The 15870-nt window shown below is 42.9% G+C and overlaps 1 protein-coding gene across 4 annotated transcripts in view; it reads left to right on the top strand.

Annotated features, from left to right (window-relative positions):
- LOC108232033 (IQ motif and Sec7 domain ArfGEF 1) overlaps positions 1-15870 on the top strand; it is a 99640-nt gene that overhangs the window by 14624 nt on the left and 69146 nt on the right. For all 4 annotated transcript variants that reach the window (XM_017409529.3, XM_017409527.3, XM_017409538.3 and 1 more), the window contains exon 2: positions 9917-9946. In XM_017409529.3, the coding sequence (XP_017265018.1) occupies positions 9917-9946 (30 nt within the window). The remainder of the gene's footprint in view (positions 1-9916; positions 9947-15870) is intronic.

The following is a 15870-nucleotide window of genomic DNA, read 5'->3' as shown; positions in this document are numbered from 1 at the left end:
ATATGACTGGCAGTTTTTCATCATTTTTGGTTTATCTACTATGCTAAGCTAACCTAAGCAGCTAGCGATAGCTTCATATTTAGGTTAATGACACGTGGCAGGTATTTATCTTTCCATGTACTGCAGTGCTTTTTCCATTGATGGTATTTTGCTACTAACATGGCAATAAAATGTTTCTTTTTACTCCATACAAAAGAAAACTATACTTATTATTATTATTATTATTATTATTATTATTATTATGGTTGTTACAACAATATAGATAGATGTATAGATTGATAACCTTTTTTTATGCTTGTAAAGGAGCTGAAATACATTTTTCTTTGTCAGTTCTGAGCACAGTCTGTAGAGTACAAAGCAGATATTCTGTGAGTTTGATGCACTCTTTGTTTATCTGAACTTCGCTATCATCGAGCTAGCTGTCTCGGTCCACGCCCCTTGATTACGTGCCGTAATCGGCTCCAAAGCGTCACACTTGAAGGGGCCACGGGGCCAAAGTACGGTCGGCTCGCTCATTCTTCACGTCTTCACAGTCGAACCAATTATCCGCCTCGCAGCTGTCAAAAGCAGCTGACGCAGCAGCTGAATCGAAGGCAATTTGTAGTGTAGTACCTGTGGAGAGCCGTTTGAAAGGCTGCCACTAGTTTTCTGCCAAGTAGGGGAGCAGGATGTGTGTGTGTGTGTGTGTGTGGTAGCTGACAAGGTGCAGGCTGAGTCAACAGCTAAACACAGATGAGGAGCTACTGCTTAATCGTCTTAGTCATCAGGGATACATGTCAACACAGACTTCCTCATAGCTGCCGAGGCCTTTCACTACCAGCATTTGGACTCAGATAGCTGGAGTCATACAAACATTTCATCTCCTTGTTTCTTTTTTTATATATCGTTGTTGCTGCTTTTATGTTTACCTCAGTAGTGTCAGAGTGGCTTGCTGGTTCAACAGTCTGCTTTCTTCTCCTTCAGGGGTGTTTGGCTACAATTTGTGTGGTTTTTTTTTTACACTCGGGCTGCCGATGCGCACGAAGCTATTTGTGTTCTCCGCGCTCCTGGACTCCGTAAGAGACTCCCAGGGCTTGTCTAAATCCAAGCAATATTTTCAGGAATGTGCAGCCAGAATGAAAGTGAGATCTCCTTGTATCCGGCTCCCTGTGTTAGGCCAGGTGTTTTCAAGGTTCAGGACCGAATTGAAGGCTTTTAACGTTTTTAATTACATAACTAATTACATAACTTCTTTTGCTATTGAGGCACATTATTGGATATGTTGTGAGAAGTATCAGTAGAGTTATCTTTTAGCTTTTTGTCTTAACCTAAGCAGTCAACCATTTGGTGTTTTCGACTGGTTCTCAGGTGTTTATTATCACCCGCTGCCATGAAAGTCGGGCACTTGTCTGTCCGTTAACAAAATATCTTATAAACCAATCGATGAATTTTAACAAAACTCTCAGAAAGCAATCATCGGATGTGCAACTGCAACCGATTAACTTTTCAAGTCGGCCCCGTTCAAGATGGCCGCCACAGCGAATCGACTTTAGCGGACAGACAAATGGCTACAGGTCGGTCAGTTTTACAGATACCGAGCTGAAACTTGGTGTGGTAGTAGCTGAGAGTCGTCCCCAGCACGCGGTCGGAGAGCTAACAGACGGCGTGAGATCTTCCTTTAAATTTTGCAACGCGAGGCTGCGGGCAATGTGCGTGTCCTGGAGGAACGCTGCTTTTTCCTGTTTAATTTGTGTCTGATCATGTACCGTAAAGAAATATCTCCATCAATAATGGTCCTGGTGGAGTTAATCCCAACTAACAGATAAAATCCTTTAGCATTATACTGTAAATAACACGATACTGTTTATATCATAAATGCATCATAGGAAAACAAACAAACCCGGGTAATAAAACATTTTCTCCTAAAAGCAGACATTCTCTCTTCATTAAAAGCTTCATCATGAGTTAGTTTTTTCTTAAAGATTTTTGATTACAAAAGGAAGAGTAATGTCAGCCTAACAACAGAGCGGATCCTTCAGAGGTCCATTATATCAGTTCTTTAAGGTCCAGTTCCTCCGTCGCAGCATCTCAGCCTGCCTGTCGTCGATCTAAATAACGTATTGACTGGTTGTACAGCGTCGGAGTAAATAATGAGAAATCAAAGCGGGTGAAGGAAGTGGGTGGACTGCGTTTGAACCGTTTCCATCATCTTCTACAGACCTGTGTGTGTGTTTGCGACACTGTGCTTCCCTCATTCTTCTAAGGCCAGACAATCACGGAGGGTCGCGCTCCAGTGACTCCCATCGAGACGCAGGACGTAATTTGGCGGCGCGGTGAAAGGCAAACCTCCACAGAAAGCCGGACCCCCGCGTCGTTTAGAGCCGCTTAGCCGGGACGCATTTCGAGGTCGCCGCCGGTTTAAACGAATCCTTCGGGTCTCAGAGATGTGATCGCATGAATACCAGAACGACGTGGTGCAACAGAGGAACATGTGGGCGGTTAAAAAGGAAATGACATCAGACGTGTTAAAACGCTGAACGCTTGATTGTAATGGCAGCGTTCTTCTTCACAAAAGAGGTGTAAAATATGGAGAATAAATCAGGAATACCACGGAGGAACGTCCAGCTCCACGGCGTTCCTCAGGGCGGGGGGCGAGCTGCTGCGGCCCACCCCAGGTTCACGTGATTGATTGTTTTGTTTTTTTCTGACGGCATCCTGAAGGCAGGCAGCCCCAGAATTGGAAAAGGTGCAGCTTTATTTTCAAATGACACTTTTTTTGTTCCTTAATCATGGCTCGAAGGAGTTTGTTAGCAGAAGCTTGAAGCGTTTCACAGCTGAACAAAACCATGTTTTATTTTATGTTTTTTCTTGGCAGGTCAGGTGAGGGGACATTAGTAGTAGATTTTATGTGTTGCCTTCATCAAGAACAATTATTTTGATCAGAACAGCTGCACATTTAGATGTTTTTTTTTCCTGACAATTGGTGAAAGCTTAAGAAAAAGCCAATACCCGCAGTGTTTCCAGGCAATACAAGGTGTCATTTCTAATCAGGACTCCCACCTCTCTGGCTGTTTCTGCTTTGGGTTACTCTACGTTCCCCGAGAACCTCCTTGAGGAAAAATTCCAGCGGTATTTATGACCATTTTGAGTTCAGAAGTGTTGCCAGACACGAACCCGACTGCGCTGCGTGTGAGCGGAAAAGCATCTGATGCGATTCAGATCTTAATTTTCTTCTTGGATGTGAGCAAGGTCACTTCATCGCATCATTAGCGACGGTTGCCTGGACACAGATTCTAACCCTTCAACTCAAGGCTAAACTGCCAACTCGCAAATCCTGTTTTCAACGTCGGGGATATATATATATTTTATGCTCTTATGCTTGATGTATTAATTCGCACGTCTGCTCCTGACACTTGATCACTACAGCGAAGCTTTTATCAGCGACTGCAGAGTCAACAATTGATGTTAAAATTGGAACAATTGTGACACAAACATGAATTCGGAGGCCTCCATTCGAACTGAGCCTTTGCATGATGAGAAATGCTTCGATGGAAGCCCAGTTTTTAAAGAGGGAACCAGTTTCCTGGTGTTTCAGAGTCAGACGTGTGACGGCAGCGTCTGCGCCTCGAGCGGCCCAGTTTAACGTTCTCACTGTGTGGAAACTCGTGATACCTGTGACATTACCTGCTTTTAGACCCACATTAGGAGGTTTGGTACTGACCACTTGTTCTATGGTTTGATCGTAGAAAAAAAAAAATACCGGACTCAGAGCAAACGGCTGAATGAATTTCCAGGATTTGTGAAAACATAAGCCGTTTTTCAATTGTCGATTGTACTGCGACCCGCCGCGCCCTAGTTCCATTCCGTACTGTTCTTCCATATACGTTAGTGCCGCCTCGATGTGGGCGGGGTCAGCTCAACGCTCCTGAAGACATTTTTCTTTCTTTTTTTTTTGGCGACATCCAGCAATGGAGGACGTAGACGAGGCTTAAAAACTAACTGGGATAAAAGCGAGTCATCCAGCGGCGTGGCTCCCTGGCCGATTGATGGCCTGACGTGAAATCATCGGCTTGGCGTGCGTAGACCCTAAGGACCGAGCTGGAAGCGGGTCGGATCGCCCAATGGGAAGCAAGTGAACCTACATTGGGTCCACCGGGATAAGCCTTTTAGAGATGGGCAGAAAAAAAAAAATGTAAAGATGAATAAAACGGCATCATAATAGCGTTATGGGTTTTGCACATAAGTGTTTGACATCATTTTGCAACAGGCTTTAGCTAAATTATAATGGAATTAAGTTAACAACACTGACAAAGGTGTAAAATAAGTAAATAATAAATTAAATAACCCTCTTCCTTTCTTGACGTAGCTGGATGAAACAAATTTAACTATTGACTGATCTGACACTCATGACCTCACTCTACTCCTCCTTCATTACCAAAACTTAAAAAATGAGTAAAAATTCTTATCAGTATTGACATGCATTACATGGTCAAATAATGGCTGTTTTCTCACAAGTTCAACTTATATCCTTGTAGGAAATTAGCCTTTTTTATCAGTAGTGCCATTTAAACCAAAAAAACCTAACAATGGACAGAAACTGCAACTTGGCCGCTGACAGGAAGTCCTTTGTGCTGAACATTGGCTGTATTGTTTTGATTTTAACATTTTAACATTTTTTTGCGCCGTTACTGTTGGAAAAAAAAAAAATCTGAATTTAATTCAAGTAGAATAATAGTGGCAGAAAGTGATTAGACGGAGAATACCCTAATTAAATGACACTAATTATGAACTAAAATCAAATATTTCAGAAAGCCTCATTTTAGAGCAGCTGTGTGAATGAGTCTAAAGTCTCTGGTTTCTGTACTGATTCCAGGCAGTGTTGATGTTAAAGGACTACAACCAACGCTGACACAGCAGACACAGCTTATGTAATTCACCTACTCGCCTGGTGTTTAAGGAAACAACACCTTTTCAGACTCCTGGTGCTTTCACCTCTGTGTTCGGACCACCGATTGGTGCGGCGGTTCACCTTTCCGCTGGGTTCAGGCGCAGTAGATTCCTCTGACTCGCAGATCGGTCGCCAAATTTAAGATTTATAATCACCAGGCTGCTTGTCTCTCCAGTGGAAACTTGAGAGTTTAAAAGCAATGACTTAAAATCCTCAGATTCCTGAGGGTAAACATCAGGGATGCAGTTTTTCTGGCCAATCCTGATTTCTGATTATTTTTTTTGGTCATACTCTGACCTGCTGATACCAGTTCTGGCCAGTTCCATTATCTCAAAGTTCAAGAGAAAAATTGATCATCCAGTCAGAGAGATCCTGCAGATTATCGGACAGAGGGATTTATACAAACAAATCCCAACTCAAAGTGTTCTTTAGGATTTTTCTATTTAATAAATAAATAAAACCAAAGTGAGGACAAACAGTAGCTGACATCTCGATGGTTAATGGTTACCAACAGTTCGCAGCAGTGTAACTTGGCTCAAAGCTTTCCAACTGGCTGTCCCAGGAAAGACAGAGGTTTAAAGCTTCGAAGGATAAAATAAGAGCAACTTTTCTGCCATCAATCCATTCTTCCTGTTGTCAACCGAAGGAAGCCGGACGTGTCGCCTGTTTTAAGAGTCGGCTGGAGAACTGTCAGCCTGAATGAACAGCAGACATTCCTCAGCAGAAAAAAAAACTTTGTTTTTACTGACTTCTTACCTCTCCTGACCTTCTGACTTGGATTTAAAGGACCTTACAGATACACTCAGTCTTCCACTCCGAAGAAGGGCGACCACAAATGGCCCACTTAGCTATGGTAGGTTCACTGAGTTTTTCAGCCAATCAGGCTGAAAACCGGCCGATTCCCGTCAGCGCCCGATTGATCGGTCCATCGCTAAATGCGCTGCTCATGACGATGAGGAAATAATAACTCGCTTAGCTTTAGCCACTCTTACACCAATTTTAGCGTACTTTTTTAAAAGGTATGCCGTCAATCGATCGCCTCGAACATTCTGAAGTGACCTCATTTTCCTTTCTGTTTGAACAACAGAAAGGAAATAAACACACATGCGTTTCCAAATGAGTTTATAATTACTTTTGGAGGTGAGGAGGGGAAAAAAATGGCTTCAGGGGAAAGTGCAAAGGTTTCTCACAGCGAGCCTGGCTGCTGGTAACGTGGGTCGGACCTGCTTTCGAGCCCGGGGTTCACAGGCAGAGCCGCTGACGTGTGTTTGATGCGCGGATCGTTGCGGCCACGCGGCCTGCAGTCGATGATGCTCCAGTTTGTTTGAAGCCGAGCGGCGAGCCGTGATTAAGCGAGCGCATTCCTGCAGCCGTGTCCGGTTGCACTTACTCTTGCAAAAAAAAAAAAAAAGGGGAGGGGGGGCAGATTGATAATTTCTGAGTCAGCGATTTGAGTGCTCGGTGTGCCCTCTGTTCATTTTCCGCCCACAGAAACAGGAAACAGGCCGTCCTCGTTGCAACAGATACTGTATCTGAGCCACAGGAAGAGGGGGGGCGAGTATACCTCCCCCTCTCCTTCCCCTTCTGTCACATTGTCTGAGATAAGGGTGCAGGTTGGAGACACTGGCTTGACAGGAAAGACAGAGCTCTTAAGATTGGGTTTAAGGATGTAGCCGGGGTGAAGTCTTAATTCAACCACTGCAGATTCGGCTCCTCTTGGGCCAACATGGGAGGAAGCAATCACACAGCTCGCGGAGGCCTTACTGTGGAATAATACTTCCATTGGGATTTAGCCTTTCATGCATTATTTAAAAGGCTTTGGGAATGCATCTGAGTGAGCCTCGGCGGACTGCGCTTCTACGCAGTGCAGGAGAAAAACAGTTTCGCTCGAATTTTACGTTCCATTCAAGTGCCTATCATCATAAAAATGATAGACAAGGGGTGAAAAAGTGAATGTTTTTTTTCCCTTTCACTTTTCGAGTTGACAGCCGGGACAAAAAGCATTTCATGTTGCGTTGGAATCTAAATTAATTGGTGCTCCGTGGTCCTCTAACCCAGCTTCTGTCAGATTTGCGGAGCTTTAGGAGTACGTTCCAGCTCCTGTCTGTGCGCAGCTGATCACGTTTTGTGCTCGTTTCACTTGCAGAAAGCAGCCGAGTTATTCGGGAAAACACCCCGCGGTGAGGTACAACAAACCGCAGAACGAAGTAGCACCGTGGTGGACATATAGGGGCAACTCGGCATCTGAAGACACATGGTTTTCCGAGGGATTACATTATACAGCACTGGACGCATTTAACTGCGATATGTCAGCGCTACGTCGCCGGCATTTCGCCGGAGTCTTGAAGTGACCAAGGAACAGAAGCCGAACTGATCAAGCGGCAGCTCAGGGGGGCACAAAGTGACGTTCCACATGAATAACAATGACTGATGATGCATCGGGCTGTGTGAGACGGCGGCGGACAGTTCATTTGTCTTCTTATTGCGGCATCAGAATACAAACACAAACGCCGGTGCACGCAGGGCTGGCGCTAACGGTGATATTAGCAGTTTGTAGTGGTCTTTCTGCACCACAGAAGGCACGGAGCACTCCTGCTTTGAGTGTGCACGGCTGCGTGATGAACTGTTTAAAAGACGGGCGTATCACTCAGCTGAAGATTTATGATGTATAATTCTATCTTGATCACACACACACACACTCCCCCTACAATAACGTAGGTCCGCCCGGCAATATACAGCTCCAGTAATTGCGGCTGTATCTGAACCGCAGTGTTTGTGTCTGAAACTCATCCTCCCGTCGCATTAAATCAGCGCAGCCGAACATCTTTCCACAGCCGTGATTAAATCTGCTCTAATGAAAACCCCAGTTTTGTTCTAAGCTGCGTGAAAATTATTAAAAGGTGTTTTTCGGATGCGGAGGGAAGACGCGTGGACGGCGGTTACTCGCCTCCGCGAAGAAACGCCGGGTGAAGCAATTATGAGTTAAGAGAAACAAATAATGGAACCAAACAAAAACCTAAAACCTAACACAGCTCTATGTGTTACAAAGGGCCATTATTTCCCGAAGAGCACATTTCTAAACAGAGCCTACAGAGGCTAATGGTGGAGTCGGTCACTGTATGGTCTTTACCTCATTGTTTTCTCCATGTGAAAAGTGAAAGGAGCCAACCAGGTGGCTCATAAATCCACCTTGACGCAGCCATGCAGTTGCTTTATTGCCCCTTAGTGCGTTGGTTCGGCGAACAGGCTACATTTTATTTCTGCGGCGTGAGGAGACGGTGCTTTCCTTACGACTGCGGTCTACATCCAACCGTTACTGTGGAGTTCCATGGCAAAAAAGAACGTCGAACCGAACGTGCAAACCGGCACTTATTACGGTGGCGTTGGGAAAGTTTGATCGCTGTATAAACCTTTATGTGTCAGAGCAGAGATATGGAAATATCGTAGCACTGTTGGCACTTTTATCTGTTCTGTTCTTTGCACAATGTATTTCTAACCTTGTAAATGTCATATTGAGGAAAAATGGTGCTCTTTGATTTGTCTTTGGTTATATTTACCTTATTTTATATCATGGCAGACACTAAGGGTAGGGGTGTGGAGATTAACCCATTCATATGGATGTGAGTAAATTGGAGGAGGGCGGTGTACTCATGCAGTTTTAGATTCTGTGCAGATATAATCAGAATCATTTAAAGATTAAATGTGAGCAGGTTTGTTTCGACAGGCAACTACTTCAGGGTGGGGGAAAAAAAGACGAAAAGTTACAAAAACTGTTGTTTGGTTGTTTTTAGTGGACAGCTCTTCCCTCTGGTGCCACTTCCTGCCGTTTGGTTTCTCATTAGTGACACCTGCTGGCCGCAGCGCTGGTACAAACAGCAACAAACGCAGAAATGGTGCTTCAACCTGATCACGAGGTTCGACTTTTATTCCAGAACGAAAAGGTTAATTTTGGTTGAGAATGTGGAACATGTGTTTTTCTGAGTTACTGAGTGTTAAACACGTCTGCTGCCTGGAGGGTTTTCCTTGTTATTATTTTGCACTAGGCCTCATTTTGACATGTTGTGAAACTGTGAGTCAGGTTTATTGAAAGTGTATTATCATTTCAAAACAAGACCTGTTTGGGATTCTGTCAGTAATTGGCAAAATCATGACTTTGCTTTGTTGTTGTGACTAAAGGGTTAGTTGTGTTGTGATTAGAGGCTGAATTGTTTCACGTCGTACTATATCAGCCTTTGTTTTTGTGTGTTTTCAGTGAATCAGATCGTTGTTTTTTTTAACTTTATGTGTTTAATTGGGTTTCTCTGGATCATTACCAGATGAAGTTTTTCTCTCTAAACCTTTCAAGGAACCTGGTGATTGTTTTCTTGACAAAGTGTGTCATAAAATTAGTTTTTACGTTGTTACTTTTGGCGTTGTTTCATAGACTCGTGCTTCTGACTTTTTTTTGTTGTTTTTATTAAAAACATCAATTTAGCAGCATTGATGGTTCACTGCAGTCCTAATCTTTCAGTAGGGGTCGTTTCATGCCCACTTAAGAATGGGAACCACTTAAAATTGTATTTTGAGGGAGTAAAATGGACCATTATTTACAATTTAGCGAATCATCGTGAAAAAGAATAATAGCAGAACTAGTTAGTTAGTCATGTTAATGGCCGTATAATTCATTTGGCACAAAATTACAAAAAGCAAATGTCTGCTTGTACACCACGAACGTAATTGTTGCGTTTGTAGAGGAGACAGTTTGGAGACGCGCAGCTGAAAGCTTATGTACGACCCCGTTAATGTCGGCGCTGGAATCTGGTGTTTCTCAGGAGAGCAGATGATGGATCTGCTCTGAAGTGAAGCACCTTTCAGCGGCAGAGAGCTGAACTTTGTATCAGCTGACGGTTATTGAGGTGTTTTTATGGAACTGCAGCACTGACCCGCTGCAGCATTCTTGTTTAACAAAATCATTGATCTTGGTTTTTCTTTTTTTTTTCTGTCTTTCAGATCGGAGTGTGACCCCTCCAGAATGGTCAGGTATTTCTAACTGCTGTGATAATCTCTTCTTCTTTCACACACACGTGTTCCCATTCAACAAAAACCAAAAAAACCCCAAAAAACCCCAAAGCTTTCCCCTTTACAATACACGCCACAGTAGGCTGGTGTACGTGGCGGGGACAGGAACCTGTTTCTGGTGTTGGTGTTGGCTCCCGCTGGAAATAACAGCGTGGAAAGGGAAATGATGAGGTTTTATATCAAGGTCACATTCCAGTGTTTTCAGTCATCGGCCGTGGGAGCGTTTAGAGCTGGAAATTGGTGGGGAGCGCGCATGCTGACACAGTTAATATTTAAAACTGTACTGCGAATCCGTCTGCTATTCGCTGTGAGCGCAGCCGAGGAATACGGACCGTGTTCAGAGTAAAGATGGACTTCTCCCGCTGGTAAACACGCTCCTTATCTGCAGCTCCTCTCCTCAGGAATCCCAACAGCCTCTGAATCTGGAGTGCTGTGTATTCACAACACAACGGTGTATAAGTATGTTTAAAAAAAAAAAAAGCAGCTGTCTGTTTTCCTGTCAGGTCTGCAGCTCTCTGTGCTGCGGTTCTCTGAAAAGCCTCATTCCAAAACGATGTGATTGTGTAATATCGGCGGGGGAGGGGGGCTGCTGATTGGCATTTTAATCTTTAGCCTCATAGCACGACATGGAAGTGCAAATGAAAAATGTGTGTTTCGGATGAAATCAGACCAGTTGAAAGGAAATAATCATTTTTAGGGGTGAAGGGGAAATAATCAGTTCGGATGAGATTTACAGTTTTTCCCAAGTGAGGGGAAAAAATATGAAATATTCTACAATTACCACCCGATACTACAGTGGTTCACGAGCTGAGGGGGGGGGTTAATGGCACAGAGGGAGTCAAAAGGCTTTTGTACTAAATATTAATACACTAAAATGATAATTACAAGTCTGAAGGGATCAAATAGTTCTGTTACACGCAGAGCTGCTTTTTACAAGTGTTAATGGAACTGAAACAATAAAAACTAAGGGTGCGTTCACAGCAGCCCTGCTCAGTCCGCTTTAATCAAACTCTAGCTCGTTTTGCCTAGAAAGTCCGTTTCATGTGGGGAGCATCTAGCATCTAGTAGAGGAACGCTGGTTTGGCGTGTTTGGGTACGATTGGCATTTATTTTTTTATTTGTTGTGGTTGCACTACAGGAAACTGTTGTAAAGTGCAAACCAAACAACAACGGTGAGGTGATCTTCCCGAGCAATGAGACGCTCCTCCTCCCCTGTGGCTGAGCCATTACTAGATCTGATGGAAACGTGATGAAACCAAACCACAAATAATAAATGGTTTCTGTACGTACTGTACAATCAGCCGGCCGCGGGCGTCAGGAAGTCACATTTCTTCCAAATAATCGGAGCGGGGAAAAAACGTTTAGAATCTGGATCCCCAAAGAACAAGCCGTTGGACTCGGACAGACCAGATACTGTAGTCTCACGTCTCATCAGAGCTGTCAATGCTCTAAAATCTTTTGACCCAATTTATAAAAATAAAAATAAAAACCCTGACACCTTTCCGGTCAGTGGAATGGAAAGTCAACAAGTTTCTGTTTTCTCTCAATAAAACTCATCTTAGTTATATTCCTGACGAACATTGAGTGATAAATGAGCTAAAAAGCAAATGGCTAAATAAGTACTTTGCCGTTTGTGAGCCTGTGCATGCAGGTGTCTGCATTAGGAGGCATTCTGTCGGCGCAGGAAGAGCGTCTCTGAGGAAAACAAGGCTGGAAACCACTGAATCAAACGGCGAACAACGGCAACTGGAATTAAATTATGCAAAAGCGAAAGATTCACACTCCCAAGTCTTTACGTTGTCTTCCAAATTCTAATTTCACTTAACATTTAAGCGTTAGAAAGCTGAGCCGCACTCCGTGGCAGAACCTTGGCTTTGTGGAAACGGCTCGGGAACAAGCACAAATTGTCTGAAATGCTAAATCATTCAGTATTACTCGACTCTGGAGATCTCAGTCCTTTAAACACATCCACCTGTAAATCCAATCAGGTTTTTTTTTTTTTCTCTCTGCCGCCTCTTTTGAAATAATTGTGCTCTGCAGCTCCCAGCATTAATATTTCAAAGCCGACGTTAAATATTTATCAGAAAACATGATCACAGATGAGATTTTTTTATATTTTTTTGAATAACTGAATCCTGCAAAGTGTGAGGAACATTACCATTTGTTTTGCTCCCCCCCCCTCTGTGGAACAAGTGTAAAAAGTTAGGATTCTTGCTCTGGTTTCAGGCGTATTTCAGGCGTAACAGTAGAAATGGAGGACAGAGCATCAGAGGCGAGCATGTTTTGATGTGGTTGGAAACCTCCCAAATGGCAGCAACCCTCTGAATCCGCGCGGTTGTGGATTCGTCCACAGTTACCTTTATTTAAATTCAGCTCGTGTCCCGAAAAGGCGGTCGTCATTCTGGGAAAGAAAAAAAAAAGAACTTCTCCTCACCTTTTTTTCTCTCCTGACACGTCAGGTGTGGGTGTTTAATTATAAGCCCAGCAGAGACAACAGTCCAGTTACCCAAAGGGAGCGTTAACAAGGCGAGCAGATGCACCGGTGTACCGAAACATTTACTGAATGTCAGTGAATATCATGGGCTGTAATTTCAAATGCCCCCTCCAAAATGGTACGAGCGCTAAGAGCTCTCGCAGGAGCCCGGAGGAGAGCGGCAAAGTGGTTTCACAACAAAGCCGCATTCATTAATAACACCAAGAAAGCGGGGATATGTTTTTTTTTTTTTTTGATAAAACAGCACATCAGCAAGAAAGTGGAACCTCTTCCAAATCCGTCGATGAACTTTGCTCCGTCTTTGTGCTTTACGCTCATTGATGGAAGATCACAAAGACTGAATGGGCTTCAATCTTATAGGACACTTTTGTTTTTGTTTTGTTATTTCGCTTTTCACAGATATGTTTATCTTTTTTTTTTCAAACCATTTTCTTTTTAATAGTTTCCTCGTCGAAGATGAGGAAAAAACGTGTCACTAAGTCGCTACAGTAAAACCACCTGGATTGATATATGTTGCCAAAAAAACCAATCTCCAGCCTGACGGGTCCAGCCATATCTGTCTCTGAGGGGATCTCAGGAAGTTTGAGGTGAATTTGGTGTTTGAATTTATAGTCAAGTCTATTTTTGTAGCACCCTTCAACAACAGGGCGGATCAAACACACACGATAATGGCAAAAGTAAAATAGATGAAAAACCAAGCTAGGAAACTAGGATATAAAAAACTAAGCTTATCTAAAACAAGTCATACTAAAAATAAACTGAGGAAAACCAAACTAAGATATAATGAAATGATAATAAGTTAACATAAACTAAACTAGGATTTAAGAACAGGCTAAGATAGACTAAACTAAACTAAACTAATGGTACGAAAAGGCTAACTAAGAGTTAAAACATTTCAATAAAAGGCCAACTAAAGGTGCCAAAAGGCTAAATGGGAAGAAAAAAAAAGTATGTATTTGGGGTGTACTGATTGCACGGTTCAGAGCCATTTCCAGTTTCTCGTTTTTTGTAAAGCCAGCTTTAATTTTGGCCAATTTGAAGAACTACAATTAAAAGGGCACAAAATAATTGTTGGAATTTCTGTCTGAATCGACTCTGTGTTCAAAGTTAAACATTTCAAAGAAAAAAACTTGGAAATCTTTGTCAGAACGACACAGATTAGTGGACTTTCTCTCACTGGAAATCCAAAAATAAAATGCGTCAGATTTCTACACAGAGGCAGTCGAACAAATAAATCCTGTGTATCTTTATAATAAATCACCTGTTAGGTCTTTTAACTATTTTAACCTCTCATTAAAACATAAAAGTGCTCTGGATAAGACGAACTCTTGCAGATAATACTTGGGACAGTCCTCAAAGTGTGTGTGTGTGTGGGGGGGGGGGAGTGTAAAAGTGCTGGTATGCTCTGTAAGGTATTTAAAAACGAGAAGTAAATCATACATATAATTATTTAGTTTACTGTTCCTAACTCAAAATAAAGAAGCTTAAAGAACATTCATTCACTTTGATGAACTTCAATCTGGTCCAATATTGATAAAAGTTTTTCTATTTAACGCTGGAGATCATTGAGCAGTAACATAAAATAATTATTTGCCTGACAGGCCATAATATTTGGGCTCTTTACAACATTCCTATCAAGCTTTTTAGTTTTATTTTAAGCAGTTTCCTTCGCAAACACACCAGGAGTGTCCTGCCAGTCAAAGTGGAGGGATTGTTTCACCCAAAGGAAGATGGGAGCGTTGCGCCGAGACTAAGTACCACGTCTTAAAAGTTACCAACGGATTTACGGTTTACTTACAGTAACGATCCTGAGCTGTATATGTATATTCCAGCTCTCATTAGTGCTCGCCCAGCCGTTCCTCCGATTGGCTCCTTGAGTCCTAACGTTAAATCTGACCCGATCGGGAGCAGCGTAGGGCAGGTTATGACTTCCTGTTTCCAACCCATGTCCTGTGGGTGATGCAGTTTAAGATTACAGGCAGTACCGAGTACTGTCAGATTCATGACAACGTAGAGTCCCGGCCCACTTTCTGCTCAGACTTGGGGGGATTAAAAACGATTTCTTTTTGATACTTGATAGACTGCAGGTCATTATTTTATTGCAACTGTATGCAAATGAGATCACAGCTCGCTAATGGTAACTATTATTGGTCTCTGAAAGGAAGCTGGACTTGAACATGTCACTTATTTAAGGGAAACCTTATTGGATACGCTACAAAGCAGAAAACAAACACCTTTTAGATCAGGGGTGGGCAATCCTGGTCCTTGTGGGCCACTATCCTGCAAGTTTTAGTTCTTTCTCTGCTCCAACACACCTGATTCAGTGGTTAAATTACCTCTTCATGTTCTGCAGAAGCCTGTTAATCACCCATTGGTTCAAATCAGGTGTGTTGGAGCAGAGAAACAAGTAAAACCTGCAGGATGGCCCTCGAGGACCAGGATTGCCCACCCCTGTTTTAGATGGTAAGCTAATTTTGAGTCTTCCACACCAAAGACATGCTGTAAGTAGTGCAGGTTAGGCCCTGAGAGTAGAGAGTAGTCTCTCACTGAGCTGTAACTTTCAGAGACTAGTTGGTGACTCAAAATTAGAAAAAAAAAAAAGTTGAATTCTCCATTGTAGTGTCAGTGTTCTCGGCCGAGCGACCAGCGGGTCACGCAGCTGCGCTCAGCGGCCGATTTCTTAAAATTCACGCCTTATTTCTGAGTGTACGGCGTGCAAACCTGCATTCTAGGCCAAATTCAACACATTCGCTCCGTTTTAGATTATAAAGTGGATATTCTGCAGCCTCTTTTCAAAGCAGAGACTGTTTTCATGAACGCCTTTCTCATTTTTAAGTTTTGTTTCGACTCAGAGTTCCTTTCTTTTGAACCTGATCAGGGGGAAAAAAAATGAAAAATAAAAAAACACCTAAAATCCCTTAAACTGACACAACGGCACAGCGCTGACAACACTTGCGATTACATCTCACACCTTGTTAATACGCCACAGCATGACACTTGTGAGCTCGGCTGTTTAAAATTTTGTGTGTTACATGGCTCGGTAGGATTTGATTGTCATTAATGATGTAAAAGCCTCTGAACTTGGCACATGCTCCATAAATAAATAAGCCCATGATCCTGCTGGATTGCCTGCTTTGAAAGAGGTTTTGTGGGGGAGGCGGGGGTCTTGGCCACCGATGCCTGGATTATTTTCCACCAAATTCATTGCCTAATGAGGGAGGAGTAACAACATGGTTGTGTTTTAATTGGTCTGCTGTTGTGTAATCAGAATGAATGGCTTTATTCAGACGTGATTAGAGCTTGGCTGAGACGTTCAGGCAGGGGCTCGACGGCTTCAATGACCTGCTTTTATTGGATTGTTCTCCAGTGAATGTTTGATAAGATGCCCCCC

This window comes from Kryptolebias marmoratus, linkage group LG8 (assembly GCF_001649575.2).
Source record: "Kryptolebias marmoratus isolate JLee-2015 linkage group LG8, ASM164957v2, whole genome shotgun sequence".
Lineage (NCBI taxonomy): Eukaryota > Metazoa > Chordata > Actinopteri > Cyprinodontiformes > Rivulidae > Kryptolebias > Kryptolebias marmoratus.
The sequence above is the reverse complement of the archived record's forward strand: the minus strand, read 5'-3'. Positions and strand labels throughout refer to the sequence as shown.